General features: G+C 33.1%; 1 protein-coding gene across 2 annotated transcripts in view; it reads right to left on the bottom strand.

Annotated features, from left to right (window-relative positions):
- The window catches only part of LOC118184513 (ankyrin repeat and sterile alpha motif domain-containing protein 1B-like), a 215,696-nt gene that overhangs the window by 119,099 nt on the left and 71,648 nt on the right, over positions 1-24,949 (bottom strand). For both annotated transcript variants that reach the window (XM_035354197.2, XM_085817504.1), the window contains exons 2-3: positions 5,960-6,040; positions 1,181-1,337 (exon numbers count right to left, since the gene is read on the bottom strand). In XM_035354197.2, coding sequence (XP_035210088.2) covers positions 1,181-1,337; positions 5,960-6,040 — 238 coding nt within the window. The remainder of the gene's footprint in view (positions 1-1,180; positions 1,338-5,959; positions 6,041-24,949) is intronic.

Raw genomic sequence — 24,949 nt, forward strand, 5'->3', positions numbered from 1 at the left:
AAAAAAAAAAAAAAAAAAAAGGAAAAAAAAAAGTTTTCTAATTTTAAATTACGTCCAAAGGGGCCTTTTTTTTTTTTAACGTTTTGTGTATTAGCTTTATTTATAAAATATCATGTTCTTTGCACTTAAAACATAAAATTCAATTCAACAGCTATATCGAAAAATAATTAAAACAGCATATCTTTATAATTTCCGATACACAGTCTCGCACGCTGGAGATAAAAATGTTTTCTTTTTTCGTACAGTGTTGCCATTGCTCGCTTTGAAATTGTTGAGTTTTTTAATCAAAAATTCGTTAAAGTTTTACAAAATATGAAATAGATAATAAAGCAAATTCCAAATGCCCATATTCGAGTGGAAACGTACGTTATTCAAAATTGGATGGCTCTGGGTACCGTTGTTTTATCACAATGCGAGAAACATACGTACATTAATGCAGATTTTTCATTATTTAATTTTCTTAAATATAAAATAGGGTGATAATATTTGGTGGCAACAATTTGAAGAGTGAATCGGACATTTATAGTAAACCAACGCAAAATGCCAAAACGAAAATAATAGTCCTTCAGGGCAAATTGCCCCTTTGGACTAATAAAAACAATCTTTCTTTTACATTTCTTTTTTAAATTCTGAACAATACTAACACAGTAAATTACAATAATTACAACCAAAATAAGAAAACTCGCTCGTAAGAATTTTACCACAATTAAAACTCTTCCACGTAGAGACAGTTACGTGATGAATATCAAATGGACATCTCTGCGGACTATTAAACGTTAGAAAGACAGAAGAAAAGAAAAGGACAAACGATGGAACTAAACGAACACATCAATTTCACTTTATAAAAAGATAATCACTAATTTGAGTTCTGTTGCATGTTTAAACCGCTGTTTAGCGAGCCAAAGCTCGTATTTCCTATGTTGGTTAATTCGATTTTCGGAAGAGATAATAAGCAACGAGCTATAAACCTATCGTGAGAAAAGCCCATCTTCATCGACCTTGACACAACGCTCGACTGAGCAAATGTGCAAAGAAATCATCCGAGCGTAACTGGCCAATCAATAAAACTTTAGGGACAAACTGCTGCTAAATACTGCCGAAAACATTCTGACACGTTAATTTCTGCGATAAATTTTAAAGAAGGATTTAGGGGGAGGAATTAAAAGAGGAAGACACTTACGGTTAGGTTAACATTAGGAACCGATGGTCCCTGCTCCAAGAGCAATTTGACGATCTCGGTGTTTCCGGTCCACGCCGCCAGGTGGAGCGGCGTCGAACCTTTGTGATCGACGACATTCGTGGAGGCTTCATACTGCAGCAGCAACGAAACGATCTCCCTGAACAGAAAATAACAGTGATCGATTACGATGGTTCATTTAAAGCATCAAAATCATTCATAAATATTCATGCATATAGAAAATTACTATTTAAATTAACATAAATGCCTGCTGTAAGACTATGCTAAAAATATTTTATTGGTTCTTTCTTTCATTTTTTATGAGAAATTGCGAAAAATAATAATGTGGTTTATTTTGGCCATATTCTGGACTTTAAAACCATCACGTCATACCTTTAGATATATTACTTTGAATTCTAAAAAGTACATAGAGGAAAAAAGTCAGTAAACCACATTAACTGAACATACTTCGAGATACATTTTCAGTACAAAGTGGATTAATTTGTAACTGCTTTGTAACGAACGAGTGAATCTGCCTTCCGTGACAGTCTCATGATTCCAAATCAAAATGTTGAAACAATTCGTGTTGAAATGATGCATCAAATTAACTTAACGCACTAATTATTGCGTTCCCGATGAAATTTGAGCGAATTGCACTGGAGTTTCAATTTTTGTAACAACAACACAAAAAAAAAAAAAAAAAACGAAAAGATACGACATAACAGATACCACTTTACGTCTTCATTCTGAAAGCATAAATTTGTCCTTAAAATATCAGAAATCACCTACAGTGTGTAATTTGAAAAGTTGTTCTTCAACAAGATTATGTTTTATGTAAAATAACAACTTTTTCTTTTGATTTACATATCCAAATCTTACCTTAAAATACTGTATCAATAGATAAATTTTATATTTAAGAAATTTTATTAATTCAGCATTTAATATTTTATATTGGTAGTACTAAATGAAAATTTCGACAAAGACTTTTTCTGGTCAAGAAGCTCTTCGCATATTTTATTTGTTTATTTGTTTATATTTATTATTAAAATTTTCCGTGTGTATGTACGGATAGAATAAAAGAATCGTTTTTCAACAAATTGTAAAATGAATTTAAGATGGCTTCAGAATGGATTTTTTCGTGACGTCTGTACGTACATATATATGTATCTCGCATAACCTCAAAAATTATTAGCCGTAGAGCACTAAAATTTTGTATATGGGAGATTGCTAAAACAGCTACTTATGCACCTCCCTTTCGTATTACAACAGGCCGCACAAATACCCACCCTTTTACCCGGCTCGGTGAGTTCTGCTCTGCTTTTCTTATATGTTGGTAAACTGTGCATTTTTTGCTTTAAAAGTAATTGAATTGTGTCTTCCTTATGTTCCGGTTAAGGTTTTTATGCTTTTAGTCAATTTGCATGCAAGAGTTGTAGAATTACCGACAATTTAAAAAGGGAATTTGTTTATGGTGCGGTTATTTGTTTACATTAAAAAATCTTAGTAGTATAGTGAATTAAGTCAGGTTTTGCTCAGTGGGACTTAAAATTAACTTAATTTTGTTATGCACCGAAAATTCTATCTTTCTGCCCGTTAGCTGAATTGCTTGCTTTTGCTTAGAAACTCCAATTTTAACTGCAAATTTTTTTAACTGTATTTGGTGTTTTAGGTTTTCCTGTATTTTACAATTTTTAATGAAGACATTTATTTTTTATTTTTTTTATTTTTGCCTTGAACTGAATTGATAGAGTGAGAAATATATCTGTAATGAAATTCGAAGAAATAAGTTTAAACGAAGTGCAGCAAAAAATGTGTAAAATTTAGTAGGCCATACAAAGCCATGTGGTGTCCACATCAACGGAAGTTATGAGGACTAAAGGAATGAGTCACCAAAGGAAGTCATGTGATATCCACATCAGATTTCTTATTATACTCTTAGCTTACCAATGATATTTTTAAGGCAAAGCTGCTTCATTTCATAACATATTATCATTTAGTGTTATTCATTTAAGAAATGATAGGATAACTGATTTTTCTGCGATAACAATTTGTAATAACGATTTTGTTGCAAGAACAATTTTATTTAAGAGTTTTAAAAAAAGTTAAATTCACATATTTTAAAAGTTTATAAAAATATTTTTATTATCTAATATAGCCAGAAATGGATTTTATATATATAGTTTATCGATCTACATATAATTCATATCAAATACACTAAAAAAATTTGTTATCTGTTTTTTAGTAAATGCTGTAAAAACGAAACTCAGGAAAATTGGGTCTCCGCTGCCCTTTAATATAATTCAACACAATGAAATTAGCTTTAAATGTCTTGATATTTTTGTGCCCCATTACGTTTAACGCCTCAAGCTGATCTTTCCTTTTTTGGAAGATGAAATTATATTAAATACATCATTTCTATTTCTTTGGCTATATATTACCATATATAATTTATTTTAGAATTTGTGTAGTATTTAGTATAAATTGACAGGTCTGGGAACAAACTTCGGGAAAGATTCTTTAAGGACAATAAGCATCTTTTCAATTAAAAGGAATGATACACGCGTTAAAAGAAAACAAACAGTATGCTGGCTTTGGTTCCTTAAACATGTATTTTAGATACAGAATTTCTAAAAAAGTTCCAGCGTTGGCGAAACTGTTTTCCATTTTTACACAGTAATATTATTAAAACATTCTTTGCGCTCTAGTGCGTCAAAAACAAAACATTGTATATCTATTGGGTTACCTGAAAAGTCATGATAAATTTTTTTCTATGGTCTTCTATGTTCTTTATTTATGTAAAAAACAATGAACAGTCAACAGTGTATTGCCCGTTTTGTTGGATGAATTTTTGCTTTCTTTTAATGAGCTTTAATTCCTCATTCACAAAAAAAAAAAAAAAAAAAAAAAAAAAAACTAGCTTTATCAGCGAAAAGTTGATTTACGGTCTCATTTGAAGTGAATGCTATATCATGAAAAACACTTAAAAAGAGCGAAACAAGGGAAAGTCTGAGAGCACATGATCAAGCAAGTATGATACGTGTGGCAACACTTCTCATCCCAACTCCAATAATTTTTGTCAGTGATCATACTTGTGTGAATTCTTGTGTGCAAGCTCTTACTAATGAGCCAACAAATAAATTAGAAAATGTGCTGTCACCAACTGGACAATTTCATCAAATCCATCTTCCAAAAACTTACACAGCTCATTAATCGTACAGGAACTGTATTTCATCCTGATAACGCGAGACGACACACAAGTTCGATCACCTGACTTTGATTGGAGTTTGGATGAAAAGTGTCGCCACGCGTATCATACTCCCCAAATCCTGTGCACTCAGACTATTATTTGTTTTGCTCTCTTCAAAATTTCTTTCGTGGTAATGCATTCAGTTCAGATCAACTCGTAAATCAGAACCTTGTTCAGCTTTTCATTAATAAAGCTATGTTCTTTTGTGAATGAGGAATTACGAAGCTCATTAAAAGAAAGCAAACAGTTATCGAACAAAACGGGCAATATACTATTAACTGCTTATTGTTCTTTATATAAATAAACGAACAAAAACATAGAACATTTGAAAAACATAGAAAAAATGGGTAAGAACGTTTCAGACAACGCAACAGAAGCACAGTTGTCGCGAAAATGTTGCTGGATGGCTGTCTAATGGTTCTGCCCTCATTAAAACAACATTCACCGTTAAATTTATTACCCTTGAAAATATTCAATGAAGTTATTTTTTGAATTTTGCTCAAAAATATTCGCAATTTCCATTTTAACTAAAGCAAAATGAATGTGTTATTAACTTGAATTTTTATTCTTTGGGAACTCGTAAAATACCTTAGTGCTGAAACTGTTCTCATACAGTTCTTCATCATATTTTGAAAAGCTTTCCAACTAGAATTGCTTGTCGAGAACCATTATTAAAAAATTTAAGCGTGTGGCTACCTTTTCAGAACACCTTGCAGACGCATATACGCCAAAGGTGTACATTCTATTTGAGCTAGATGTCCAAAGGCACATCATGTCATGTAAATTTTGTCACTTGTTCCTGCAGAATTTTCCCCTAATCGTTTACTGGCAGTATTATGTAATGATTTTTTTTAGCCAAATTTCCGACCTTTATTTTTTATTACATTTGGTGTCAGGGAGTTCATGTGGCTTTTTGATCTATTAAACTTATTTATAGCGAAGTAACGCGCAATTTTTATAGCTTTACTTATAGGAAACTATTTCATCATGTGAAAATATTTCTGAAACTATTTCATCATGTGGAAATACTTCTCCTGCAATCATATGGGAATCATATCATATATACACAAATTAGAGAGCAAAATATTTGCATTTATATATATATTAACTAAAAATGAAAATATTGTTCGCCGATTATTCTATGCCTTTCTATGCAGAAGACGTGTTCCTCCCTACATGGTTTCCTTAAATCAAAATCAAGCTTCTTGTCGGCATAATATCTTGCTTCGCGACAGGTTTAAATCATTTGACAGTTTCTTACTATTTCGATCACTTTCGTCTTTTATTTAAGCATTTTATTTCAATTTACAAAAAATTCCTTCTACAGTATTTTGATGATATTAACGAACTTGTTGGTTTTCGTATACAAATGTGTGAAAATTCAGGAATTCAATAACAATAGCCGAATAATAACATTAACTGCGATTACATTAAGCGTCGCCAGCTGTGTCTGAATAATATGCATGATAAAATTGTAATAGTTCAGTATACGATAGCATGCGATTATGATATCTAATAAATAGATTAATGCTTACTTATGGCCATTGAGCGCCGCGTGGTGAAGAGATGTGTAACCACTCTGATCTTGAGCGTTAGCTCCTGGCCCTCGTCTCAAACTAAAACAAAGAAATGAAAAATGACTCTCTTTGAAAAAACATCTTCGTTTTACCAAAACTGACAAAGTAAATGATGCAAAGCACACACAGAAAATAACAGAGTTCATCTATGAGACACCTTTAAACAGATTTTAAAATATTTTCATTAACTCCTTCTAATTATTCCAAATTCAGTACATGTGATAAATGCACGAGAAATATGAATAAAACAGGAGCGTAAAAAAACGAAATGCAGTTATCTCTGCTACAGAATTCTTCATGTCTGATAGTTCTAAAAGGAGATTATTGATTTAGCTTAATAAATATTAACAAGGATCATTTTAAAATTTTTCTCAAAATAATAATTTAAGAACACCAAAAAACATTATGGAAGTGGCATGCGATTCGCCCGAATCGCATGCTACTTCCATAATTGTAACAAGTAATGTAATCCTGTTTAGTCTGCGCTTTAATAAAAGAATGATAACCCATGGCACAGGAAATAAATGTATTAAACACGAGACATTTTCAGCTCATTTCTGATGAAATTATTATGGCATGTGTTTCGTAGATTTCCTCCCGTGTAGTGAAAATAAAAGCTAGGAATCAGGACTGTTAACATTTGCGCTCGTTCGTCTGTTTGTTTGTGACATCATCTCCTCCGGAACGGCGGGGAGTTGAGTTACGAGAGAAGTACTCCACGGATTCCAAAAATTCGTGGGAAGCCATTTCGACGATTCTCATCTTCGTACGATTTAATCAGCCGAGATATTAATTTTAAAAAAATCTCAAAGGTTTCAGATTTTAAATTACGTCCAAAGATGCGTTTTTAACGTTTTGTGTGTTACCTTTATTTATTAAATATCATATTCTTTGCACTTAAACCATAAAATTCAGTTCAATAGCAATGTCGCAAAATAATTTTAAAATGAGCATATCTTCAAAATTTCCGATACACAGTTCCGCACGCTAGAGATAAAAGTTTTTTTTTTTTTTTTTTTTTCGTAGAACGTTGCCACTGAGAGCTTTTAAATCCTTGAGTTTGTTAATCAAAAATTCGTTAAATTTTCACAAAATATGAAATTGATAATAAAACAAATTCCAGATTTCAAATTTGGGGTTTCAGATGCCCATATTCGCAGTCAGATTACGTCATCATTCAAAATTGGATGGCTCTATGTACCATTGCTTTATCACAGTGCGAGAAACATACATACATTTATGCAGATTCTTCATTATTTAATTTCTTCAAATATAATACAGGGAGATAGAAAATCATTACCACGGAGAAACCAGTTTCATTTCTCGTAAAGAAATAACACGGCAATTTTCAGTTAATAAATTTCAACTCATTTAATGATTTGTGTATTAAACATTTTAGCCCAAAACGGATTGTAATCTCGAAGCACGATTTTGCGTTTTGTCTCGCTTTAATAATCGTTTCGCTTGTCATTCAAGTCTCTTGCAATTCGGAAAAATATAAAATACTGCTCTTTCACATTTAATTTGTCTATATTACTTAACAAACTAAATTATTTAAAAGCAATAGATACAGTTCTTAATATTATTATTTTTTACTTTTTAATCTGATTAATTTAAATAAAAATGAATTTAATTCATGACATATCTAATTAAAAACAGTAAATAATTTTGTATACTTACATTACATATCTATTCACTTTTTAAATACACAGAAAATATATAACGTTCCCGTATTACTCTAAAAGCACCTTCATCTAATATCGTATAAAATGTTTCGCTGATCCACTGGACCATGTCTATCGATAATCTCTACTGATAAACAATATTACATTTTAAAAGAACCCTTTAGTGCGCTCGTTAAAATCTAAACTCTTTAAGATTTTTTTTGGGTAATGATTATTATATTAACTTGAATATTAAATTTTTATTTAAAGTTTCTTGCCTTCTTATTTTTAACGCTAATAGCCTTACGAAACGGAGCAATAAAAAGAAGTTTCGATTAATGTTTACAATACATAATGTAAATATCTCGACCACATGTCAGGTAATACATCTGTCGCTAAATTATGCTGCAAAGAGGAGTCTAGAGATATGTAGTTTATCTCATAACGTTGTAGAGATATTAAATTTTTTTTTGGAGCAAGAGAGATGAAAAATTAGCAACGCCTTCGCCGGGAATCGAAGCGCGGACCTCTGGGATACGCACACAGCGTGCAGACCACCACGAAGGCCTGCCAAGAAGGCGGGAGAAGTACCTTATAACGTTTTAAACATTAGTTCTGTGTCCCTGGTCCTCTGACAAGGTTATATCATAGTATGATCGTATTTTAACTATCTCCTATTTGACCATCAGCTATTTTAAGTATATATAACCCATTATTATTATTATTATATTATATGAATTTCCTTTATTTATATATATATGTGTAAGTGTGTGTAAGAAAGTTAAAAAAATATGTAAATAGAAATCATAATTTAAATTAGCAATAGCCCTTAATGCTTAATTTTAATTTGGGTATTTCCCCTCTCTTTTCTAAAAATAGTAATATCTTTTTTGCACTGCCTCATTTCGAGATTAATCCATGCCATATGAATCTTATATAGCGCTGGTGACGTAAATGGGACTAAAGCAGCCAATAACAATTTTTCAGCATCATATATCATCCAATGAAATGCATTGAAAACAGAAAATAACACATTCTGAATTAAGATTTCACCCTGAATAGAAGATACTTGCTTTTTGTCCTTCGGCCTACACAGACTGCTGCTTGCTGCTTCTCTTTTTACCACAAAGCTAACCAAAATGTACATGTTCTTGAAAAGGCACGAATCGTTCTCTAATTTGTTTGCAGCTGCAAAATATTTACCGAAATAAAAATGAATATTTAATCCACCTCGGGTGCCAAGTTTGCTGTTCATTGCGAATCAAAATCTACGAAATGCCGTATTTCTACATCTACGCCATCAACTGCTTCTATAATATTACTACAACTAATATACATATGTGCGTGTGTGTGATAATTTTGAGTGAGAGACTGCGGATGAATTAAAAGATCGCAGCGTAGATCGAGAAAATAGCCATTAAACGATAAGATACTCGTTTACGTCGTAACTACTTGGAGAGACCCCAATGCGTAGATTCGTAGAAGAAATAAGGAAGACAGCTTTGACGAAAAGAACACATTAATTTATTCGTAACATTCTTGTGGTCCTCATCATTCTTGGGCGCGTGAAGCACCTCGTTTTTGTATAAAGCAATTTACATCTTAACAATGACCAAACCAGAGCGGAACGCTGCGAAGTACGTTTGCCAGCAACAGGGAAACTAGGAGGAAAGATAGAGGATGCGCAGTTAGTAGGAGTGCCATTTATAGTAAAAATTTTGCTTAATCGGATTGACTGAGATTTCATCGCATCGTAGGCGTAATTACATAAATGGATTAATTTTCAGATGACGCACTTTCGATGAAAGATAGGAAGGGGACGTGAGACAAATTAAAAACAGGAATTAAAAGGACTAGTGTTTAGCAATTTTGTTAATAATTTTCTTTCGTATTTTACATCTTACACACAAACACACACATATATATGTAAAAAATATGTCAAATATAAATTATAAACTAAATTAGAAGTGTAAATTAATTTCCCCCTCTGTATTCTGAAAATCGTAATCTCTATTTGCACTGCATCATTTCGAGTTTAATCCACGTCATACGACTCTTGCATTATTCTGATGATGTGAATGGAATTAAAACTCAAACACCTAATAATAATTTTGTAGCAGTATTAATGATCCAATCAAAATGCATTGAAAACTAAAACTAACTGAGTCTGAATTAAGATTTCATCCGCAACATGTTTGCTGAAATAAAATGAAATAAATGATTTTATCTGCCTCAGTTGCCAGGTTCCTGTTCAATCTGGATCGGCGTTTCAGCATAGTACGTAAGTAAAGTTCTTGGTCTTCATTACAAATTTAACTATCTACGTTCTACGCCATCAATACTACAAAGTTCCTTTATTTACTTTTTTTTATTATAAAACGCAAAATATTAATACTACCCTGGTACGTGCAACAAACTACTGTACCGTTTTCGGAGTTAAAGTAAAATATTAGTCGATCTTATCTTTAAAATAATATAATGTTTTAAAAAAACATTATATTATTTTAAAGTTTATACATTTTATGTTATATATTTTATGTTTTAAAAAAAATAAGCATATTTTTTTAAAACATAAAATGAAGATTAATTACAGTTTAATGTTACAGTTAGACTTGCCGGTTGAATTATTTTATAATAGTTAATTACATATATGTGTGTGTGCGATATAAAATATGAAAGAAAACTAGTAACTTTAATTTACAAATAATCCTTTTAATTCCTTGTTTTAATTTGGCTACTTCTCCTTCCTAAACTAAAGTGCGTCACCTAGAGAACTAATCCGCATCATGTCACCTAATAAATTCTGCAATGTAGTATGCTGTTGTCCAACCGATGTCCAAAATTTAAACAAAGAAGCCAACTCTATAAATACCCCTTTACTGAAATGCGCACACAATTTTACTTTTTTCCTTTCGCTGTGCTTGCACGCGTCATTTCTGCTCTCCGCTTCATCTATTGTCTCGAGATGTGATCAGTTATGCACCCACAATGATGTGTAAAAGAGAATATATATCCTAAAAATTATTAATCAGGATAAAATTATGTGGTAAATCTAACAGCTACTTTTGGTTTCCAAGTTCCATCTTTCTATTATGCATTCTATTTGTATGCGAACAATGTCTGTAACCATCTTGGCCATTACTAAAAAATAACTGGTGCCTTCTCTCCCACGCGTCCTAATTTATTATTACATGTATATATTACTGTAAATATATTAATATATTTTAATTTAAGTTTCGAAATAAATTTTAGTACTGATTTTGAATTTCTGCTCATTAATGTTAACATTCTAGGTTGTACTTTTATAACCATAGTTTTAGTATCACTGACATCTTATCGAATTTCAAATGCATGCTCTTAATTTAAACATCTTAAGATATTTCAGCAAAACAAAAGGTGCATGTCCATATTCCAGGGGGAAAAAATGAAAGCTAGAAATCGATATTTTTTTTTAGAACCGAAGACATCTTAATTTTATCCAATATCCAGCACTTTCACAAATTGAGCATTTATTCTTACTGTTGAAAGTAGTAGTGTGTTGCGCCTTGTCGAAAATGCGTTTCATGTAGACCCCTCTCCCAATATAAAAGCTTGGCAACTTGCCCAGTGACGTCACAGCGGACGAGCTAGGAACGTCTGGCTGGGCTACGGATGCTGCTGCGCTATTTATAGAAACACTTAAAGAGAGCATCCTTTCTATGTTTGTAGCAGTACTTTTCTTTGATGCAGTACAGCTACCTACACAACACGCTCCGCCTTCTCTTTTTCGTTCTTGCAGGTGATCTACATTGTCAAGTTATCGAAGAATAACTGCCTCGCGTTGTGAATTTATTCCGCGGGCGTCAAATGGAATATGTAAAAACACTTCCCGAATTGGATTTTATTTGCGAGAAAGAAGTTTTTTCAAAATAAAAATGTTTTTATCCTATAGTTTGCAATGTTATACAGATCCATTGTTATATCACAAGATCTATAACCGGGAGGAAGATTACATAGTCTGCACATTAAATTTTCAAAGGCTGATTGCAAAGTCAGTATCATAATTGTAAGTCAAAGTTAATAATGGTCAGATCCTTTAAGTCATTTTTAAACATCGTACATAAGGCACAATTTGCCCAAACATAAATTTGCTGTTCGCAAAAACCTATTAACAATATAAGAACATAGTGGCATATGGATTTTGTTTCCCGTGGTCCTTTACCTACTCAAAGTCAATGGCCACAGTTTAAATTTGCAGCTACTGGCAGTGCAGTAACATATAAATTCCATATATTTCGACAGAGATTGATAAATTAGTATGAAAATCAGATTTTTAACCCAAAAAAAAGAAAGACATATTTCTCTTACAAGCTTCTTTTAAATCAAATGCACCAAGTGCACTTTGAGCAGTTACAAATCCATGGATTCGATATAACATTACATGAGCCTGTTAATAGACAAGAGAACTCGATAAAACGAACACACTAACTCCATGACACTAGTCAAAGTTGATGATCACAGATTGATCATACATTCAGCATAAATTTCTCCTTTTTCACAAGGCGGAATGCTCTAAAATGAAGATGCAGTTACCATTAATTTACATGGCAAATTTTTTAACTTAACCAATTCTCCAATAAATCCTATCAAGTCATACAGAACAACTCTTAAAACTTACAGTCATACTAATCATATCACAAATATTCATACAGGCAGAAATAAAGTATACATAGTGCATCTCACCTAAGATATGTATAAAAGAAAGAATCATATAACTAATATACATTTCCGACAAAACATACCATAACTACGCTACGTGTAAGCACACAGATGTATCATACGTATAATGTATTTCATCCAGTATACAAAGAGTGAAACAAATGTAGACTTTTTATGAACAAAAATAATGCACCTATAACTCAATTTTATTTTGTACTTCTTTGAATCTCCCAACAGGAGATATGATCTGCTAAAATATATTGATTGCATTTTATGTTTACAATGAATTTTACACTTTCATGTTTCGAATAAACACATTAGTCTTAAGAAATAAAATTTTTATATGTAATAACCCTATAATAGGGAAATATATACAATATAATAGAGATACTATGATCCACAACACTTTGGGAGACAGAAACAGACGGCCTCTCGTACGTTTTCCTTTTCCATAAATCTACAGCCGACATTTCCACTCCGACATATTTTAAATGCCTCTGTTCCATCCTTTGTTGACCAGCATACTGGTCAGGTGGCAAGTCTTAACAAGTTATTAATGGTGAAAACTTTGCACTGATATCCAACCTCTAAAATAAATCATGTTTATCTTAAAAAATAAGCATTTGTCATTAGTTTTGAACTTATTCTTCGAATTCTTGGTAGGATATGACATGTAAGTTTATACTTTCAAATTTAAAAATATTTTCTTAAATTACGTCATTAAGGGTGGCCATTTCGAGTCAGAGCCAGTTGGATGTTCAGGCTAATTCAGTGAAAAGAAAAAAGTCCTCGGTTCAACTCTCAGACCAAGGACAGTTTTCAACTCTGCGTAGCGCTGGATTAAAGTACAACCAATGGAGGAAATGAGACCCTTTCACAATGGGCCAGGAAACATGAACCGCGAGCGGGAAAGAGCAGAAAAACCTAAAGGAAGAACTCAATCAGGCAGATGTTGAAGATAAATACACTTATGTTAGTATACTGATTAGCGGAGGTAGCTAAACTGACAAGGAACTTAGATTCGAATCAGGGATAAGCTGAAATGTTTTCTAATGTCACTTCCCTATCATATTTGCACTGCGGTATCGCTACCTCATACGTTGTACAACGTTTCCAATGATACGATACGTACCAATAACTTTCCAATGATAAGATTTTAAAATTTGGGTTTTCTTATCGCATGTTTAACTCTTTGCATTTGATTTGATGCGGTAACTCGGGAGGTGACTCTCGATTACCAGTCATTTCGACGCGATATTTCGAGCAGTAACGATGTTTATTTAGCTTTGGTCTGGGCAATATCATTTCATTAGTGTATTCAATAAGACATAAAACAACTGCCAATCTTTAATCTTAAATACGTTTTTTAAGTTTAATGTTATTTATGTGTCTTCAACGTTAGTTCGAACTCGACAATCGTGGCAGTAGGATTATTGTTTTGAAATGATGAATATGAACGTTGACGTAGAACGAAATTACGTCTATGAATAGACAGACTGCTTGACGAAAGAAAGGATGAAAGCAGTGATGAAGATAGCGATGACGTAAGAGGTTAAGGCAGGCAAAAAATTAGGGTAGTAAGACAGTGAATGCGAAAGCGACAGTGATTCCACAAAAGACATGGACAATTCAAAATATAATGTGCATAGAATACGAAGAAAAGCCACAAAGAATACCATTTGAATCCGTACCATTCAGTACCGCACCTCCACAAGCATCATCAGACATGAAAGAACTATTAGTTTTCTACGAAATCGTTTTAAGTTAGTTGTAAAAAATTCACCAAATACGCAGAAATTCACATTGAATTGCTGGTTCGCCCGAGAGAAAAAGGCTTCGAGTTCCAAGGGTTATTAATTTGTAAATGTGTGGTAGTAATGAAAAGCGAAAGATACCTTTATAAACTTCCAGTTCCAGTAAACAGTCAAACTTCCCAGTTTCGACATAAAACTGAAAATATGTCAGGGAAAATACAGAATATGGACTACCGGCGTCGGATAGAATAGCTGATAGAAACTGTCTGTCCGTGGGACAGACAAGTCTTGTGGCCCCATTTAGGAAGAACTTTGACCATTAAAAGTGGGTTATACGTTTCTGGTGTCTTACCAATAGCTATCTTTGTTACCTGCTCTAAGTGGTTAGTGGCCTTGATGCCGTAGCGATGAATCTAGGTTCGAATCTCGGAGAATGCATGATTGTATCTGTCCCTCCCATCATAGGAGGCTACGGTGGTCACCTATTAGATGCTTCCATAATGAAATGGCCACCACTTCCGGCCCATGTAGTAGCGCAAAGCTAATGGCTACAAAATAAAGCGGCCAGCAATTAAAAAAAAAAAAAAGTCTCTGCTGTAATTGCATACACTTCGGTCACAGAATATATCATACTTAAAACATTCGAAGGGACATTTGAATCGCGATTCATGTGTTGAAAAAAAGGATATTACATGAAACGATTATCGCTGTTTAACACCACAAACTCTAAACTTACAATTTTTTATTATTGTAATCATTACTTCCGTTTTACTTCAATGAAAATATCTCACTTCCTTAATAAAGTCACTAGAGTGCACAGAACAATCTGAATAATGCATTTATCATGGAAATGCACGATTTTTTTTTTTTTTTTTTTTTCTAATGGCGGGCCCTTAGCCGACTTCGGCTTGGCCACAGCTAATGGTCACGTTATTATGGGAGCACCTAATAGGTGGGCCTCCTATGAAGGTACGGACAGTTACAACCATGCCTTCTCCGGGATTCGAGCCCGCGCCCTTTGGTATCACAGTGGGCTCCGCTTACCACTATACGGTCTGGGGGGGGCACGATTTTAAAGGTATTTTAAAAGGCAATTATTATAATTAAAGCTATCAAACAGAAGAGAAAAAGTTTTAAATTTTACGAATGTGGGGATCATTATTCTAAGCGAAATGTAGGGATACAAACTGGCACATTAAACTGACTGCCACTAATTAGCAGTTGCACCGCAAATATATTAGATCAACCCGCCTAACCCCAATAAAAAACAATCATAGCAGCGTCAAGTGCGCAATTGAATATCACTACGCTAATCTCCCTTTTTATCGCGATAAACGCTTATTCCATACTTGGCAACTTGCCTGCTTCCGATGACGTCACTGGGGCCGAGACGGAGGAGGACGAAGAAAGATTTACGAGCGATGTAGAGGAGAAAGAGGAAAAATCGTCTTCCGGAATGACGATGGTTCCGAAGATGAAATATGGCGATGATTCCACATTAGTCACGTCAGTTTGTTGGTCCAATCGTCATTGATGTCGCATTTAGAGAATATCTGTTGTTGTATCAGCAAACTTGACAACTGACTCAAAAACGTCAACCGTATTTGCACTCGCAAATATCAATTTAAGAGTGAGCGAAATGCAACAAACATTTCTAATACGATTTCTGTGCTTTCTTTGCTTAAATATGCGACACACTGAAATAAAAAAAAAATAAATCACATTTTCTATCATGCATAAATATAAGCCATATTAATCAACTCGGAGATTTCACTCGGATAATTACTGAAATGATATACCTATCCTCGTATAAGTTGACCTTCATTATTTATCTAAGAAATTTAAATAAAGGAATATTTTTCGAACAGCGTAGTAAAAAGAAACTGCATTAAAAAGCATGTTGAAATCAAAATAGATCTCAAAAAGAAGCAAATGCTCTGAACAGGCTAGAATTTAAAGATGTTGAAAATAAAATTTTAAGAAAAAATAAATCTGAAAGTTTTCAGATTTTATATTACACCCAAAGCGGCTTTTTTTTTTTTTTTTAACGTTTTGTATGTTACCTTCATTTATTAAATATCACGTTCTTCGTATTAAAACCATAAAATTCAGTTCAGCAGCAATATCACAAAATAATTTTAAAAGAGCATATCTTTAGAATTTCCGATATACAGTCTCGTGCGCTGGAGATAAAATGTTTATTTTACATTAATCAGTACAGTGTTGCCATTGAATTGTGAATTTTAATATTTTAATAATACAAACAATAAGATGTTGTACGCCTTATTATGATGATCTAATTTTATGGTAGGCATTCTGCAAACTGTTTTGATGTTAGTTTTAAGACATTATGAGATGAAGGAGCTTTAAGGTATGAGTTGCCTACTTTAATTATTGATTTAGGTTATTATTTATTGTTACTTCAGTCATTATTTTCAGCCTGGCAGCGACATCAGTACCTTGGCTAACATGATTCAGAAAGGGAAAGAGAGAAAAAAAAGTTTGCGGCGTGGGAGTATTCAGCTGATCCATGCTCACGTTTGCAAGTAATGTTTCGAAAGTGAAAGAAACCAAAAACAGTTTGAAAGAGATCACTGAGCAATCAAAACATTTTAGTTGCCTCCGTGCGCTCGATGAGTTAAAATGAATATTAACACATCAATTGATGACGCACTCAATGATATTTAACTTACGAACATAACGGCGGCAATTGATAATTCACGACATGATTTTATTTCTTGATAAATAATTTCTTAGGACATATAATCTTGGTTTGCAAATTACTATGGGTGCGATAAGTACCCCATAGTTCTATATACAACTTACATTTCGAAACAATCGATTAAACGGAGTAATAAGACAAGCACGTTGGCATAGTGAGAGGAAGGCTGGCAAAAGTATGTTAGCATTTCAGCAAAGCGTACTTATAGAGAGGAATCCTTTATTTAAATTTCGGAATGCGGTTGAAAAAGAGCTAACCACACTGCAGGATTAAAGATTACGTAATGTGAATTAGTTTTCAGGTGTGATGCACAAGGAAAGGGAAAGTAGCCAAAGTAAAACTAAGAACTATTGTTAAGTTAAAGTTAGTAATTTACTTTCATATCTTATTCTATATACGTGTGTGATAATTTGGAGACGCATAAAAGAGGAATTAGCTTGCAGTCATTGTAGCTGAAGGTGAAGGCTTACAGATGAAGGCAACAAAACATGAAATTGACAGATTTCCAGTCTTTATTTCCACGTAAAAGAAATCATCTCCATAGATGTTTTTCCAATCATAATGAAATCCGAGACATTTCTATGATTCAATCATAACGAAATACGATAAATTACTGTGTACATTGATTCTTAAAATTAAGACGCAAGCATTTTAGACGGGAAAGCAAAGCGAAGAGATATTAGCAAGGTGAAAGCTAGCAAATGAGTGACACAGTTTATTTCCGAGCGGTATTTATACAAAGTACGTGCAGATAGTACTCTAAGCTATGATTGGTTAATTTGAGATTGCTATATAATCATCGAAGATTATCGAATTTGGGAGAACAGAGGAATTTAGGGGGAGAGCACCAAATTTAGAACATTAATTTTGGGATTTCCAATTATTTTTCTAAAGCAGCCATCATATTTTATTATATCTTACATATAGATATATATAATTTCAAAATGCACAATTCAATGAACAAAATAAAAACGACTAACCTGAATAAAACTCGTGCTTTAAATAAGCCTCGATTTAAAAAAAAAAAAAAGAACATAATGGGGGAAAAGTGTGAAAAACGCTCTTTGCATCAAAGATTGTAAGAGTAAATTAATCAGAGTAAAAATATTTCTATTAAGAATCGATTTGCACTTTCATAATAAGGTTCATAAAAAATCATAAAATTCAAACAGTGATTCAATTCAATTAGATGCGGAATATTAATGAGGCGCTGTAAATTTAAAGCAAATGTTTTACGGCCTTAAAACATGTTTTAATGCTTCATTTACTGTTTGGAACCCACAGATCAAAAATATTCACCGCGTATTTTAAACACATAATAAAACGTCTTTATTTACATTTAACGCTATCTCTATTTACTTGGTTTTCTATGCTTCATAACAGCATTTCTTTTAATTAATTTCAAAATCATTTTTCGAACGCCGCAGATAGATTTTGATGAAATCTATTTTCCGGAGCAAAGACTTAGTTTTGTACGGACTCTACTATTTTTAACAAATTAAGAAAATAATTCCAATTACACTTTTACTTTTACTCCAAAACCTAAAATGAGATGTTTTATTAGAAAACATAAATAAAGATGAAGAAGAAATATTTCCAACTCAGGCGAGTTCGAACAAATTAACGATCTGTAAAACCAAAACATACAAAAATGATTCCTGTAATTCAAACGTTTATTCACTGGTTTGTGCTGTTCATTAAAGAGGCTCTTGAAACACATTTAAAACTCAATTAAATTATTTAAAATTATATAATTTAGTATTTCTAGAGTCAGTCCTAAAAATGTCATTGAATATTGGTAAATGACTATTTCAGTGTGGACTCTAGGAAAACGAAACTGTTGCCACCAAATATTATCGACTTGTATTGCTTTTAAATAAATTAAATAATGAAGATGATTTGGTTTATTTAATTACGGCAAAGCACACTAGGGTTATCTGCCTAAGGGGAGGGATGCCTTCGTGGTAAATAATGAAGAATCTGCTTGCAAAAAAACGATGGTACCTAGAGCCATCAAATTTTGAATAATGTAGTCCTCCACCTGAACATATGCCCCTGAAAGCCCGAATTTTTAATTTCGAATTTGTTTTATTTCATACTTTGAAATTTTTTATTATTTATTATTATTTTTTATTTACGAACTTTTTATTAACAAACTCAATTATCTGTAAGGCAGCAGTGGCTACATTGCACGAAATAAAACATTTTAATCTCCAGCGCGCGATACTGTCCACTGGAAATTTTAAAGATAATCTGTTTTTAAACATTTGTTGATTTTGTTGTCGAATTCAATTTTATGTGGCGTAAATGAGAAGAACGTGATATTTAATAAATCAAGTTAACACATAAAAAGTTAATAATGAAAAGACAAAAAACATTTGTAAGCCATCTTGAGAAAAGACTGAAGGGAAAAAATAGAAAAATGCATGCCAACACTAAAGACTGCATCGGAAATTCTAAACTTATGTTATATTGCTTTTAAAATTTTGTGATTTTGTCGTTGCATTATATATGGCGTTATGCGCGAAGAAAATTATGCTTATTTATTGTTACAGTAAAGCTAAAAAGACAAAAAAGGGGTGTTAGCAGAAGCAAATACACGAGCAAACTTGTAAACTGCGAGCTCAGGACAGCATTTAAAAAAAAAAAAAAAAAAAAAAAAAAAAAAAAAAACCTTTTAGGCGACCTTAAAATTTGATACCTCTCAGATTTTGTTTAATTTTTATTTATTTATTGTATTATTTTTGTTTGGCTTTTGCGCTATATCATTTGATTATATTATGCAATAGATTTCGCTACGTATATAAAGTTTACCAAAAACTGTTCCGTTGCCAGATATTTCAAAACAAAATTTTATTTTTGCAACAACAATATTTACAAGTCGTGTCTATTTTAATAAAAGATATCACCACTAAATTTCCGATAATATCCAAAGTACGAAATTATTTTGATATATTATCGAACAAACCAAAAGCAAACGCACTACGTAAGTCAATATGTAGATTGTGGCATCACTAATATAATAGACCTTTTTCAAAACAATACCACATTCATTCTATTTCCAGCTTTTGAACAACAATACGACAAAATACCTGATCAACCGCGTCCGATGAGTTCGTGACTCTTCATTCACCTTGATTTTGTAACCTATTTTGCACTGAATGCGATAAAGATGCTATTCTTTTCCAACGTACTAAAATACGTATGCATCCATATCAGCAAACCTGTTATCAAGAGAACCAGACTCGGAAACGAATAAAGTAAAATTAGGAAGATAATAATCTGATTGTAGTGATACAATATTCTTTAGTTCCATCAGGAGGAGTAACATTGTTCACCGATCGATAGATCTACATCTCAAACTAAGTAGATAAGATGATAAAAGAATGAGAGACTTGCAAGGAAATAATGCCATAAATAAAAAGAAACACTACACCTAGATCATAGAGATGTTCTAGCTTTCGATGAGATATGTCTTCCGTAATTCCAATTTGGAACTACGGAATTTTCCAATTTGCATTTTTTTTTTTTTTTCATTTAATAAAATTTTAAAAAAGAAATCGCTGCGGCTTGATCTTTGTATTCAGATTCCAATTTGATACCCGACTTTGCATCTCTTTCTTTTATAATACTCTATAAACTACAGAATGAAAACGTTATTTTTTTCCCCCAATAGCAGATTGTGAACAGTTACAGTGTAACCCAGTCCATTAATCTATACGAGGCCAAATGCAGTGGTCTCTTCATTATGGAGGCACCTAATAGGCGGACCACCATCGCCTCCTATGAAGTTACAGACATTTACAACCACGCCTTCTCCGGGATTCGAACCCAGGTCTTTCAGGCTTCTGTAACCTCTATACCGTCTGGGCGGCAATGAAAGCGTTATACGTGTATAAATAAGAACATAAAATAATAATAATAAAGCAAATTCGTGATTTCGGAATAATAACATCCCCCCTTCCCCAATGGCGGGCCCAAACCGTCCACAGACGTTAGCCACTACTAAGGCGGAAAGCGGCGATCACTGAGAACGGAGGCATCTAATAGGTGGACTATCTTTGCCTCCTACGAGAGGACGGACAAATTACATCCCTGCCTTTCCAGGATTCGAACCCGGATCCTTCGGTACGAAAGTCAGAATCACTAAACCACTTTCCCGTCCGAGCGGATAATATCATCAATTATATTGGATTGTTCGGAAGCTATTTTCCGTTATTCTGTGTTAATAAATGTACTTTGTATTACCTTATTGAATAATATAAAAGCATACTTGATAAAATGTCATTAATGTCTTACACTAAATAATTTAAGAAACAAACTTGATCACACTTTTGAATTTTATTCGAGTATGCTGTTTCATATAGCTTTTGCTATTATCTATATAAGTATAGAAGTGTATCACCCGTTGAACGGGAGGGGCACTACTTTGTATGCATAAGTATACTAGATATGTAGGTAGATAAATATTAGTATGTAAGCGTCTAAACCGATTTTAAGAAAAAAAGATGGTGGCATATGAAGCCCATAATGAAACAAACACTACAAACACATACAATAACAAACAAAAGAGGCATCCCTCTGGCGGCTACATCATAAAAAACAAATCACTCTTCATTGCCTCTTTTAAAGTTCTTATCATTTTCTCTCCCTCATTATCTGTAGGCAACAAAAGAAGCATTGCTGTCCACAATGACAGCGAATTTTGTTTCTTAGAACTCGTCTTTCTTGTTTGAAATTCGTGGGGCAATGAAGCATGACTGGGCCAGTTATGTACTCCCTTTCAGACGCAGAAGTTAAAACATCATCATTACATCGGGCGGTATACAATGGCTCGAGTGTTGACTAAATGCTCTCAGCGCGTGATTGGAATACCGATGCTCCAGGGTGGAATTTCGAACGGGCTCTTTAACTGCGTGAACACGAAACAGAATTACATAAATAGCGGTTGGATATGCGTGCAGTGGTTTTATATAGGACCCCCAAAAAAGAAGCGAGTACGAAGGCAAATACTCAACAGCATCTTTTCTCCAGCATATTTGTTTTTAAAAGCAGTTTTGAGGAATACTATAGCCAAAGAAGTTAAAAATTATAATTTAATGCCCACCAATGATCAAGAGACTAGGGTCATTAAACAGTACTGTCTCGGATTCTGTTTCCAAATCGGCTGACTGTATGGGGTTTTCGAGTTTTCCCCTTATTTATAAAATGAATAAGAACAAATTTCCTTCAGGAAGTTATAGCGTTTCTCCCTTTTATTTTACTAAACTAAGTGTTAAGGAACCTAGTGAACAGTTAAACGAATAATGGCTTAACTCCAAGAACAGAAATTTAATCTCAAGAAGGGTTAATTACCCTTTATTTGCTCCAAATAAAGATATACAGTCGGCTACTTTCTCAGGGCGAACAACAATGTACAATACTTTATAAAACATATAAACTTGGGCTTATATTAAAATGTAAGAAATAAGAACTAACTAATGACTAACTAAAGAGATTTAGCCGAAGCAAACACAATTCTAACCTAGTTAGCCCGTAATATTACAGTAGCCATCGGAGGCACGTAATACGGCCGAGCGTAGTAACAGCTAGAGGGACGTAGCCAAAAGGCAAACGCGCGCTATTCAGGAATCCTAACTCGTCAGTGGAAAGTCAGAAATCGAAGTCAGTGGAACTTAAACATTTTCTACTTTTCATAGGAATTTCTATAGGAATTGTAAGCTGAAGCTATAAGAAATAGGAAAGGTTCATAAAATAGAATTAGGATATACCTTACACAGTCTTTCATGAAGGTACACTTCCAAATGCAGAAAATCCTCGTGCGATTTACCATAGCTAATAACCTAATTTAACCCATAATTTAAGTTACCTATGAAATTTCAAAACATCTCGCTTACTATATGCAAAATAAATTTACAAAAACGATTAAAAAAACCGCTAAATTCCTACTGTGCATTTATACAAAATATGGAACGATTTGGCTTAGTGGTAGAAATGAGTTTAATAATTTCAAGGCAGATAGCCCTCGAGTACTTAGTAGTACTTTATAGAGTAGAGTCATAATTAAATAAACCAAGCCAAACCAATTGCGTGTATTTTTTATTTCAACCATTTTAATGTCGATATTTTTTCAGTTAAAAAATTTTGCCGCGTATAAATGACTCAAGAATAGCTTTCGTTTCTCTCTCTAGGTATACTATTCTCTAAATTATGTGCTGCCTCTGTCAACAACACAAAACTATCATTATATTTCAGACACCTAACTTTTCGATTAATGAATGTACTTAACATTTGGAATGAAGTAATGTTTTTACTTCCTTGTACGAAGTGGAGGTATTGTAATCTCGAAGAGTTTTGGCCAACATATTTCAACGAAAATATCCATTTTGACCGCTATCGAATGCAATTTAACGATGTTTTTGGGTGGCATCTGTACATAAGGACAGAATAAAAGACTCTTTTCCCCAAAAAAAATATAAAACTGATTTAAAATGAATTCTGATAAGAATTTTTCGTGGCGTCTGTACGTACATAGGTACGTATGTATCCCGCATAATTCAAAAACGAGTAGCCAGAACGTTAGAATTTTGTATATGTAATATGCTATAACATGTAGATGTGCACCTCGTATTTTGGTGGCAATCAGCTGCACCAAATGTATATAAATATATAAATATATATATATATATATATATATATATATATACTCTGTTACCCGGCTCAGTGAACTCAGTTTCTTTACTCTTATATGTTCGTAAGTTGTGCATTTTTTGCTTTAAAAATGATTGAATTATGCTGTTCTTATCTTCTAGTTAAGGTTTTCATGCCTTTAGTATATCTGCAAGCAATATTTGTGGAGTTATCAACAATTTAAAAGTTGTTTACGTGCCGCTAAGCCTAATTATTTTTGCGATGGCGGGCATGTTTGTTTACATTTCAAACTTAACAAAATAGCGGATTTGTTGCCAATCTAGAGAAACTAAGCTTCGCAACAACAAACGCCTTCTTTTATTATTGCGAATAAAATCATGTATAATCCATTCTGGAATTTATTCGAGGAAATAAGTGTTTAAGATTCACTTCGTAATTTTTAATACAGATATTTTGAGTTTTTATGTATTTTTGCCTTGTCGGGGAGTCAGAACTGAATTAACTGAATGAGAAATACTGAATGGTCTGTGAAAACTGTTTTATTTATGCGCTATCGACGAAGTAGATTTAACTCAATAAGTTTAAATTAAATGCAAGGAAAAATGAATATAATTTAATATTTTGTGCAAGGAAGTCATGCGGTGTCCACATCAGATTTTTTGGCGTGGATATCACAACGTGAAAACTGCAAGTTACCTCTTAAATGATTAAATCTGTGAAACTAAGAGCGCTAAAGTCTCCTTGCGGTGCTAATTTTATGATGGAGTATTATCACTGGAATTCTCTTTCATCGCTAACAGCTCCTTTTAAATACGGTTCCATATACTCTACTAGAATCTGAAAATAAAGATCTTGCTATTTTTTTCTTTGCTTATTATTGCTATTTTCCTAATAGGAACGTTTCTACGATTCAAATTTTTTTCAGCAGCAGACTAAGTGACAGGTTGAATGAGCAGCCGCTGAGGGCGCTAAACCAAATGGAGCAAAATGTGTCAAAATTAATTTAAACAACCACATTTTTAAAGTTATATTATTATTCGTGATAGTAATAAAGAGCTCCACAGATGTCTAGCGTTCAGAATATCTTCGTCTAGTAATGCTAACCTTCATAGAAAAATGTATATACTCGAAATCACCTTTCAAATAATCTAAAAGACGATGTAGTACTATACAGAGTTTGACTTCCCTTCCCTTCTTAGTACAAAGTAGCATCAAACACCTAACAAACCTTAAGCGAATCATCGCTGTGTTTTAAATGAACTGCAGAGACTTGAAAAGGTTTAAAATAAACATTTTTTATTTAACAGAACTTAGAACACAAACGCATTTCTTGTGCTCACAGGATCAGCCACTACTTGTTGCGATGCAACTTAAAGTAACAGCCAAACTCAAAATTTAAAACTTAACCTTGTAGTCGAGGACTACACAATTTGATTTAATCTAAGTTGGCTCAGAACAT

The sequence above is a fragment of the Stegodyphus dumicola genome, chromosome 5 (genome assembly GCF_044657685.1).
Source record: "Stegodyphus dumicola isolate Sdum_Otavi_A_Nest chromosome 5, ASM4465768v1".
In the NCBI taxonomy this organism is placed as follows: Eukaryota; Metazoa; Arthropoda; class Arachnida; order Araneae; family Eresidae; genus Stegodyphus; species Stegodyphus dumicola.